This window comes from Sphaeramia orbicularis, chromosome 14 (assembly GCF_902148855.1).
Source record: "Sphaeramia orbicularis chromosome 14, fSphaOr1.1, whole genome shotgun sequence".
Lineage (NCBI taxonomy): Eukaryota > Metazoa > Chordata > Actinopteri > Kurtiformes > Apogonidae > Sphaeramia > Sphaeramia orbicularis.
In genome coordinates, this window is record NC_043970.1 from 21,322,803 (window position 1) to 21,334,110 (window position 11,308).

General features: G+C 36.4%; 1 protein-coding gene across 1 annotated transcript; it reads left to right on the top strand.

Annotated features, from left to right (window-relative positions):
* The first annotated feature begins 2,889 nt into the window (after window positions 1-2,889).
* On the top strand, window positions 2,890-10,584 carry plac8l1 (PLAC8 like 1). Its single transcript, XM_030154031.1, has 5 exons — window positions 2,890-2,949; window positions 3,367-3,619; window positions 4,187-4,419; window positions 10,051-10,187; window positions 10,448-10,584. The coding sequence occupies exons 1-5, from the start codon at window positions 2,925-2,927 to the stop codon at window positions 10,577-10,579; spliced, it is 780 nt and encodes a 259-aa protein (XP_030009891.1). The 5' UTR covers window positions 2,890-2,924; the 3' UTR covers window positions 10,580-10,584.
* Window positions 10,585-11,308: the final 724 nt, after the last annotated feature.

The window sequence follows — 11,308 nt, forward strand, 5'->3', positions numbered from 1 at the left end:
CAGATGATTTTTTCTCTATTTTTTACCTTTCTTAACTGATTTATCACCATTTTGTTTTTATAATTTTATCCTCTATATTTTGCATTTTTTTGGTGTAAATCATGTATTTTACTATATTTAATTCGCAGATCATGTAGATGTTCATGAAAACTCAGAGTAATTTAAAAGTTGTTCTCTAAACAGAGAAAAATTAAGGAAAAATTACTTTTCAGCAAAGATATTGCTAGCTAAATGTAAATACGTGTCCATCCACCGTCATTTGTCCAACTTCATGGGTTTTACTGGTGAATCAATGTTGTAGAAGATGACTGTGTTTCCACGGTAACTACGGAGCCTCTGAACATCCAAATGGGTCATATCTGATGACCATGAAAAGATGAGAAAGAGTATTTTCTTTCTTCTTTCAAAGGTATTTTTATTAATAACAGAACATGAATAAGACATTCACTATACAGGAAGGAGACTTTTGATTTTCTAAACAACATCAACCAATGACACAACACGTCACCCTATCCCAGGGATTAAAGTTCTCCGTCACCACGACGGATTTCCGTCAAATGGAAAAATTGAGGGGGGAAAAAAGTCATACTGAAGTAACTTCTCCACGTGTTTCGCGGAGTCCAGTCGGCACCGCGATCCTGTCCTGGGTCTGCTGTCCTGGGTCTGCTGTCCTGGGTCTGCAGGTGTTTACCACAGGCACGCCACGCACAGGGGGCTGATAGGTTTAACAGTGATGGTAATAAGATGACTTCTTTATTTTTATGTCGGGAGGAGAGACTGATGACTATTTATGTTTGGAAGGAAACGCTGCTCATTCTGTGCCTCAGAAACACATGGACAAGTTCAGCTTTACCGAAGTTCAGCCTCCAGATGCTAACTTTAGTTTAGTGCTAACAAGTAGCTTTCATTATGAAAGAACCACAGCGAAAAGGGAAGAAGACAGAACTGATCTGCATGGACCTTCATGTTTGGGTTCATAGCTTATCTCCTCTTGCTGGTATATGACTAGTGTGTGTGTGTGCGTGTGTGTGTGTGTGTGTATGTGCCCTTCCCGTGCGTGCGGCTGTGCGCGCCGCGGCCTTACGCGGTTACGCGCCCGACTGCATAAGTGCTTTATTTTGACCCGTTTAGCATCTTATTTCTATCTGTGTGGTACAGTACGAAGATAAAACTGAATGAATGAGTAACACCCTTGGTATTTGCAAAGCCACTGTATTTTAAATACCCTCAGAGAGTATCTGGAACGGAATATAATTTCTGTTTCAGTTGACGTAATTTCTTCCAATCAAAACAGAACATGATATTGGTGGGAGGGGGTTGTGGACGCAGGTTTGACGATGTACAGATTATTTTGGCCAGCATATACGACATCACGGACACGTGTGTAGAGGAAGGTGCTGAGGTGGGAACTATTGAGAGATGCGTGAAAAATAGATGGAGGTGGGCGTGGCTTGATTGTTAAATAAAAAGTTTTTCACTCATTTTTTGCAGTAAGGTTTTCTTCTAGTTATTATTTTCACTTGCTTCAAAGGTTTTCATACCCTTTAAAATTAACCATAGTGCACCAAAATTGACCTGAAGCTTTTAAAATTTTCTGGGGGAGGACCCCCAGACCCCCCACCAATACCACTCATGACATTTTTTCTATCCATGTTACTAATCTTCTACACCTGTACACTCTCCCATTCAGTGTGTTTTACAGTATTGCCAAATTTGACTATATAAACTTGTACGTTATAGTAGTATTGTATTGCATCATTTTTAATAGTGGCCAATGATTTTGACCAGAAGAAAATTTTCAGTCAGATGAAAAATTTTTGCTTTAATCCCTGCCCTATCCAGACATGAACAGATACAAACAACCACTGAAAAAATTTATGAAAAGACAGAATGAAAATTATAAAAAAAAAATAAATAATAATAATAATAATAATAACAACCATGTTTAAACAGCATTAATACAAAAAAGACAACAGAAAATAGAGCAAGGGAAAAGAAAATATTTTTTAAAATTAATACGATAAAATGTATTTATTTAAAAGAGGTGGGAAGCTACTCAGAGATTATTGTTGTGGGTTTCTCATAAAATACCAAGAAGGGGAACTATATTTTTTAGAATTTATTCTCTGGTCCCCGAACAGTGTATCTGACTTTCCAATAGCTCATCGAGCTAATAAAGCAAAAGCCAGGAAGTTGAGTATGGGTTTAAGGAGATCTAAATCTGGAGCAATGCCAAAAATACCAGTCAGGGGATTGGGCTCGATTTGATGGATGCCCATTGTCCCCTCCCATGACTTTTGATTGTATTTAAATCCCACCGCTACTTCGCGCAAACCAGTTTTAACTTGGATTGCACAATTTGCCCCTGCTCACTCATGCATGAAAACCTGGGTCTGTAAATTTGGACAAATATCCACCAATCCCCTACCTACTGACATCCATAAAAGAAAATTCCAAAAATTATCAAATGTGGAACAGGGGGTAATTTTTCAAAATGTATAGTTTTTTTTTGATACACCCTGTAGATTCTTTTTTTTTGGGGGGGGGGGTATTTCCAAACTTGGCTGCATGAAGCTTTAAAAATTATCTTAAATATTTAACATAAAATGCAACTAAAGGCCTAAAAAAATGTTCACAGAAGAACAGAAGAAGTGAGAATTGAATGACTGTGTTGAATAATGAAGCATTATTGTATTGATGTGAGAACTGTTGGAGCATCTGAACCCACCGCAGTTTCACAACGTGTCATTTCACCATGTAAAACTCCCTCTCACACACACCCACAGCACTGTAAATCAGTCTAAATGCAAAGGTCAACATCAGAACAGAGGAAATGTGTGAATATAGACAGCCCCCCCCCCCCCCTCCAACCACATGTTTTTTTGCTAATAAAATGCATCTTTCTCTTGCAGGCTCTTCATTGTATGAGTTTGTGTTTGGTCCTTTGGGGTGAGTTTAACATTTTTTTCCACACATAATCCATGTAATAGATGCAAATAATTGAACTGTTGAATGTTAGGGGTCGAACAATACTTGGTTTTGATTTCTTGTGTGTGTGTGTGATATAATTTTACATGTTTTCTTTATAAAACTAAGATTAATAAGTGCATATTACATGAGCAGTGCATCTGTGTATTTTTTATATTCCAGAGAAGAATTTAACCAAACTAATGACAACATTTGAACTCATTGTGTCCTGCTGTTAAGTGTACACATGAATACACACACATCTGATAATTTTATGCCAGACATTCATACCCATGCACCCTGATGCGTATCTATCGCCTTCATTTGCAGTATTAGCGGGGGGGGGCTCAGTAAAGACTCCGACAGAAGACAACTACAAGACTTATCTCTGTCACACAGCTTCTGGCCGAGCCATCCGACTGCTGGTTTATCTGCTCAGACACACACCCTCTCGCTGGGGAAGTGTCACTCCGCTTCCCTCCTCCACCTCCTCATTCCTGCTGACTCCCTGCTCACCCTCTCTTCTCTCGCCTTGCCTCACCCCCCCCACCCTCCTCCCTCCCTCTCTCTCTCTCTCTCTCTCTCTCTCCTCCTCCTCCTCCTCTGGATGCCAGTGGTTTCCAGACATGGAGCAGACGACAGTCACACACCAGTAAGTGTTTCTCAGTTCTTACCGGTACAGCGCATTGTCACTGCTGAGCACAATGGAACTACAGCAAATGGCTCACTTATCTTCTTTACTTTACCTCTGTGCTGCTCTGTTTCCCTGTTTTTCTTTTCTTTTCTTTTATGTCTCTTTGACATTTAAACACAAACATTTATTTAGTTTATATTAGATTCTTAACTTGTTATATTTTGCTCCTACTACAAACTCTGCTTGGACTAAAAGAGTTCCTTCAGGTCTTACTAGCAGTAAAAAGCTGTATTGCATATGTAACAGGTGGTAGGTGTATTTATGGTGTTGTGTTTCAAGGCCTGCTGAGAACAAGAAATGTTGCTGCAGGAAAATGAAATTAACTTAATGAATGAAATAATTATATTAAATTAAATCCCTGCTTACTGGAAAATGAAGCAGAGACTAATTGACTTTAATTTTAGACAGTTTCTTTGAATATTAAGCCTGCAGGGGCGTTTCAGTGCTGTGTAAGATGTGACAAGCTTTTGTAGATTTATCAAACATCTATTTAAAAATAGAGCCATCAAAACTCTGTCCCTGCAGACCAGAACTGTCACTCACTGAAGACTCGGCGTCTGAGCTACAAGAGGAGGAAGTGGTGAACCTCGCCACAGGAAGTGAAGACAACTGGAAGTCAGACGCCATCCCTGCGTCGACGGACCCGGTTCTGACGCAGCCCGGGCTGGGTGTCACCACGACGACCATCACCACCATCACACAGACAGGGGGAGACTGGAGCACTGGCCTGTTTGACATCTGTGGAGACAAGACCACATGTAACATACGTTTTTTTGTTTTGTTTTGCTTTTTGCATAAGATATTGACGAGTTTATGGATACGAGTAAACACTGAAAAGCTGATTCTTTTCCAGATGAATGAGATTTAATAAGAGGAAAATGTCGAAAAAAAGTCTTATTTTTAAGCAGGGATGTCAAACTCACTTTAGTTCAGGTTCTACATTCAAACCCATATGATCTGAAGTGGATCAGAACCAGTACAATAATAACAGAATAAGCTGGAAATAATGACAACACCAAAAAAAGTTTCTATTATTTAGAGCAGGGGTGTCAAACTCATTTTAGTTCAGGGGCCACATTCAGCCCAATTTGATCTCAAGTGGGCCAGACCAGTAAAAAAAAAGTAAAATTATATTATGATCAGGTTTACATTTACAAAGTTTCCTTAAAAATCTGAATAACATGAACAACTTGAACTGTCTTAAGAAAAACAAGTGCAATTTTAACAATATTATGCCTCGGTTTATCAGTTTATCATTGACACATGTACATTACAATCACACAAAACATTTAGTAGCAGGCAGAATATTGGTAAAATTGCACTTACTTTTCTTAAGACATTTCCGTTTGTTCATATTTGTTCAGGTTATTCACATTTTTTGTACATACATAGTTTGGTAAAGTAAACATTGTCATGTAATTTTACTTTTTTACACCAAAAAACAAAGAAAAAATGTGGGGTTGTCATTATTTATAGGTTATTATGATAATATTTTACTGGTCTGACCCACTTGAAATCTAATTGAACTGTATGTGGGACCTGAATTAAAATGATTTTGACACCACTGATTGTTAATATCTTCAGTGTAATTTTTGCAATTTTTCAGAAATTAATCCCGCGGGCCGGGTTGGAAACTTTGGCGGGCCGGATTTGGCCCCCGGGCCGCATGTTTGACCTCTGTGATTTAGAGTGAAAAAACTTTAAATGACATTATGAAAATGTTCATCTAATAACTATCCTGTAAAAAATGTGAATAACATGAACAAACTGAAATTTCTCAAGTGTAATCCCAGCAATATTATGCTTCACTTTATCATTTACACATGTGCATTATAACATACAGATCAGTGGATCTACAAATACACAAAACATTTACAGAATATTGTTCACATGTAACGTAAGTTTGGGAAGCCTTTAGATACCTTTTTAAGTTGTGCATTCCATGGTCAGTTGGTTAATATGTTATAAGAGCCTTATATAACTCCTGATAATATAGTTATTATGAGGTTAGTATGGATTAATGTGTGTGCAAACCTCTTGAGGACTGAGCAGTTATGTGTTTATTGTTAGATTGTAAGACATTTATTAGGGCTTCTAAGCTTAAAACATGGAATACAGTTTACAGACAGCTTAAGAATGTAAATAAAACTCGTACTGTGAGAGATTTGCATATTCCCACGAGTTTATGAGATGTTTATGTAGGTGTCAAAGGGCAAGGACCTCAGCCCCAAAATGAAGGCGATGAGGAAGTATCTTAACCCATAAAGACCCAGTGGTACTTTTGTGGCAGTTTCCAAATGGATTTTTCTCTCTATTTAACTTTTCTTAAAGGATTTATCACCATTTGCTGTAATATTATCCTCCTTATTTTAAGTTTTTTCAGTGTAAATCATATGTTTTCCTGTATTTAATTCACTGATTATGTAGATGTTTATAAAAGCTCAGAGTAAATTCAAAGGTTATTATATCAAATCAGGAAAAAAATTACAAAAAAGGTACTTTTACAGCAAAAATATCATTGACTAAACATAAAAACAAGTGCCTCCATCCACTGTCATTGATTCAACTCCATGGGTTTTACTGGTGAATCAATGTTGTAGAAGATGATGGTGTTTCCATGGAAACTACAAAGCCTCTGAAGGTCCAAATGGGTCATATCTGATGACCATGAAAAGATGACAAACTGTATTTTACATCAATTATTTACATGTAATGATAGGGTTAGTGGATCAACAGGTATTAAACAGTTTAGATCAGTAGATGGTTTTGGTCGATAGTGGTTGTTTGGGTCTTTATGGGTTAAAGTTGTAATACCAGTGACATCCAATTTGCTCTAAAAAGCCCTGGCTGCCACAGACTGACATTGAACTTCTAGAAATTCTAAGTCAGTATTTTTTGTCCAAGACTTATTCCAGTCTCATCTGTTTTATTTAGAACGGCTAATAAGTGACATGGAAGTTCATCTCTACATTTGTCCTCTGTTGATAAAATCTGAGGGTGAATAGATGCTTTGATGTCAGTCTTTGATTGACAGCTCTGTTTGACAGCTCACTTGCCTGTTGAGTCAGACCTTCTTTACTTTATTTAATGATGCACACTTTGTTTCCATGTCAGACTATTCATTTTACTGTGGTTATTAGGTTCCACTAATAAGTCTGGAAAAGGACTTTGTTAGGCAATGCTTGATGAAATGTATCATTTTCTGAGTCTTTTAGTTGTTACTGATTAGTTCACCTCTAACCTTTTGGACTCTGTGGTTCTGCCCCTTTTGTCCAAATATGTTCACTTCTGGCCCAAAAAAACAACACGGCAATGGCTAAATTATGAACTACTTTCTTCAAAATGGCAGCTCATAAGTCAGTGGGTGAGATTACAGTTCCTTCAACCACTAATTATATAGAGCAGTGGTTCCCAACCTTTTTTGGCTCGTGACCCCATTTTAACATCACAAATTTCTGGCAACCCCAGACATTCAAAACTGAGACTTTTTTTTTTTTTTTTTTTTTTTTTTTTTAGCTAAAATTAATTTGTTTTTGATCATGTAATATTTTGCTATATTACAGGGTGGGGAAGCAAAATTTACAATGAACATTTAGTTGTTTTTTCTCAGCAGGCACTACGTCAATTGTTTTGAAACCAAACATATATTGATGTCATAATCATACCTAACACTATTATCCATACCTTTTCAGAAACTTTTGCCCATATGAGTAATCAGGAAAGCAAACGTCAAAGAGTGTGTGATTTGCTGAATGCACTCGTCACACCAAAGGAGATTTCAAAAATAGTTGGAGTGTCCATAAAGACTGTTTATAATGTAAAGAAGAGAATGACTATGAGCAAAACTATTACGAGAAAGTCTGGAAGATACTATTAAAGAAGAATGGGAGAAGTTGTCACCTGAATATTTGAGGAACACTTGTGCAAGTTTCAGGAAGTGTGTGAAGGCAGTTATTGAGAAAGAAGGAGGACACATAGAATAAAAACATTTTCTATTATGTCAGTTTTCTTGTGGCAAATAAATTCTCATGACTTTCAATAAACTAATTGGTCATACACTGTCTTTCAATCCCTGCCTCAAAATATTGTAAATTTTGCTTCCCCACCCTGTATGTTGCAAATAAACGTTAATTTTAGACGACATTTAGTCTATATAATGTATATTATTATGGACGGAGGCAGAAAAGCCAGGTGTAGAAAGTGAGAATTTTATTTTCCTTGCTCAGGATATGTACAGTCAGTCCAGCTTGGATTTACAAGGCTGACAATTAATACTGAACAAACAAGAACTCAAACTATGAATTATGAAAGAGCTGCAGCATCTGAAACCAACCACGATGAACATTTGAAAGATAAACAGTACCACAGTGCTTCAGTTTCAGCTTCAGAGTTTGTCATGTCTTTTATGGATTGTCTCTCTCAACTCACCATATATTTTTTATTTGTTTGGTTGTTTTTTAATCAATTACTCGGGATTTCAGGCAACCCCATTTGAATTCCAGGTGACCCCATGTGGGGTCCCGACCCCAAGGTTGAAAAACACTGATATAGGGTCTGTGGTTGGTGTCATCAGTAGTCATTAGTCAATATTCATTACTAACACAACAGTGGTCTTGGTTGCCCAATTTCATGACAATAACCAAAATGCACGAATTGTGTGGAAGTTTCAGCTGGTATTTTCTGTGGAAATCCTCATGCTGACTCTAAATATCATCACTGGGTATGCACTGCCCCTGTACAGCTGTAACAGTGTCAGCCAAAGCAACTCAAGCTTGTCCTAAACATGAGTAAATCTAACAGGAGATCATTTACATTTACTGTCGGTTGACTATGCTTTTTTTCTTCTACTGGATGTAACACTCATATTTGCTTTTTCAAATGAACTGCTTTTGTACAGAGCTTTTCAGCCCTACAAGACAAAGCACTTTAAGTCATAAATAAGCAATTGTGCAGTTCCTGGACAACCCACTCCACCTCTGGAGCCACAGCAAGCCACAATAGTATGCACTTATTAACCCAGTAGCTTTGTTGTAGCTCCCCATCTGAAATATACATTATATGTTATCAAGGTTGACTTTGATTTTTGCATAGACTGTATTAGTGCTGTCCATACCTTAAATATTCAGTGAGGCTTTTCATCATACACTCATGCTTCAGTGACATTCGTGTTTTGTGCTGGGACATGGTTATTGGTTGACATTACCCAACTCCATTTCTAATCTAACAATCATCTCAGTTTATTACGTCCATGATAACAACCACAATGCACTGTTTCTGTATAGAGAATTCTGTTTTGATTGTTCTCTAAAAAAAAAAAATCTTTTCATAGACTTGCAAGTTCTTCAGTACGTCTTCTTATTCTCCTCTACAACTGCAACACGTTTCAGTAGTCTTAGAGGAGAATTAGCATTCTTTATGTAATCAGATTACAACAAAATATGACTGGCTGTCAGCATAACACAGATTCTACACAAACCTTTATAATTTTTAGTAAACATATCAACATGTGTTAATCTTCCATATATGTGTAAAGCCCTGCTCCCACTTTAGTTTCACTTGCAGCAAAAAGCATAATTATCTGTTTGATAAAAGTGAAATGAAGTACGTGTTCGTTATTAGTTGAGCTCAATAAATGTTTTTATAATGATATTATACACTAATGCTTTTATTAACATTCTTAAGCAGTTTATAAACTCTGAAGTTTCTTGTAAGTGCTCATAAATTTTTTAACCAAATAATAAATATGTTAATGAAGGCATTATTCAACATTTATATAGTTTAAAGCATATTCATGGATAATTAATTAATAAGCATTGTATAACCTGCCAACTAACAGTTGCTACACGCACCTTAATATATAGGGTTACCAGAAGATACACAATTATGTGTATTAACTGTTTTTGGGTTTTTTTGTACGATTTGAACCAGGATGGTATGTTTATTATATATATAGTTATAACAGGTAACTCAATAAAAAATAAAAAAAAAATCATATGAACAGTTGCATGAAAACAATTTCTATATCCAATGAAAAATGCAGCAACTTGGTGATTTTTTAGTGACATTTTCTATTGAAAAGATATTAACACAGTATGTTTATCATGGAAAATATGGTAAAATTACAATATTACCAGCAACATTCATGCATAGTTATATTTTATTTGATAAACTAAAAAATAGTAAAAAAAAAAAAAAAAATTCACAGTCTTACATTCTTCCAAGTCTCAGATTCTTTTTTATGAGCTCAGATCTTAATCAACTCCTTTCAGCATGTTAGCAATTGTCTGTGTATTAACTGTGTATTAATTAAACTGTATTAACTGTTTTTTTATGACTGTAAGTATATGTCGCACAACAACATTCACTCTACTCATTTGCATCTATTTCAGGTGTTCTTGGGGCTCTGGTACCGTGCTGTTTAGACCTGAATTTGGCTCACCAGTTTGGCGAGTGTTTGTGCATGCCTCTCCTTCCAGGATCCACATTTGCCATACGAGTTGGTATTAGGGAGAGGTACAAAATACGTGTAAGTGTGTGACTTCATTAAATTTCATTGTATTGCATCCTTCAGTAAACCAAAACGGACAATGCATGTTTATGAATGCATTAGAATAAAACAGACAACATTTGGATACTAAAAAACAGCTAAGAGTTCACTTAAATACTTGCAGCTCCTTACTGCTTTTGAGCATCTTACATCTGTCTGTATTTGTTTTTTGTTTTTTTTTTTGTGTATTTTTTTACATATTCCTCTGCATGTCTGCTCTTGTGCATATGTATTCACAGGGCAGCGTATGCGAGGACTGGACCACAGTGTACTGCTGTTACCCTCTAGCTGTATGTCAGATGATAAGAGAGATGAAGCGGAGGATGAAGACTCAGACATATCATGTCTCCACCACCCTGGAATGCTCTTAAAAAAACTATAGACATTAAGTGACACCAGTCCTTTTTTTTACTTTTCATAAGAGAGTGATGTAGACCAGCTGAGATTACTGGCATGAACAGCATGAAGAATCAATACTATAGGGTTGGAACTTACTTTTAAATGTCCCTCAGGTCGCTTTGGACAATAAATCAAGCCTATCTTACGGTGTTTAACACCGACTGGGAAGGACAAATGTGATTTATAGCATTAGGAGCAAAAAGAATTGGAGCTGTAAGGTGTGTGCAATGGAAGAGACCTAGAATCTGCTTTTAGCTTGACTGAACTTTTGTTTGCAAAGAACATGAATAAAATAGCAGGTGTCTGCTTGTCCCACAAATGTGAAAACTCATCTACATTTTGTTCTGGTTAAAAAGCAGGTAGGATAATGCATGTTTATTTGAGATGTTGCTGTCAACAGAAAGTACCAATTATCATGTACAATTTGCTCTTCAAGTTCTGGCAGTAGTTAGACAAGGTGTCAGTTGGATTTATTTGCTTAGATTTTTAATTGAGTTTTAAATTCCCTGAATGTGTTTTATTAAAAGGGCTGTATGTATTATTTCTACTTTCAAATTTTAAAAAGTTACTTAAAATTATCATTAGAGTCTTTAGAATAACCCATAAAGACACAAATATCCATCACTGACCAAAACCAGCTTCTGATCTAAACTGTTTAATACCTGTTGATCCTCTAATCCTATCAATACATGTAAATAATT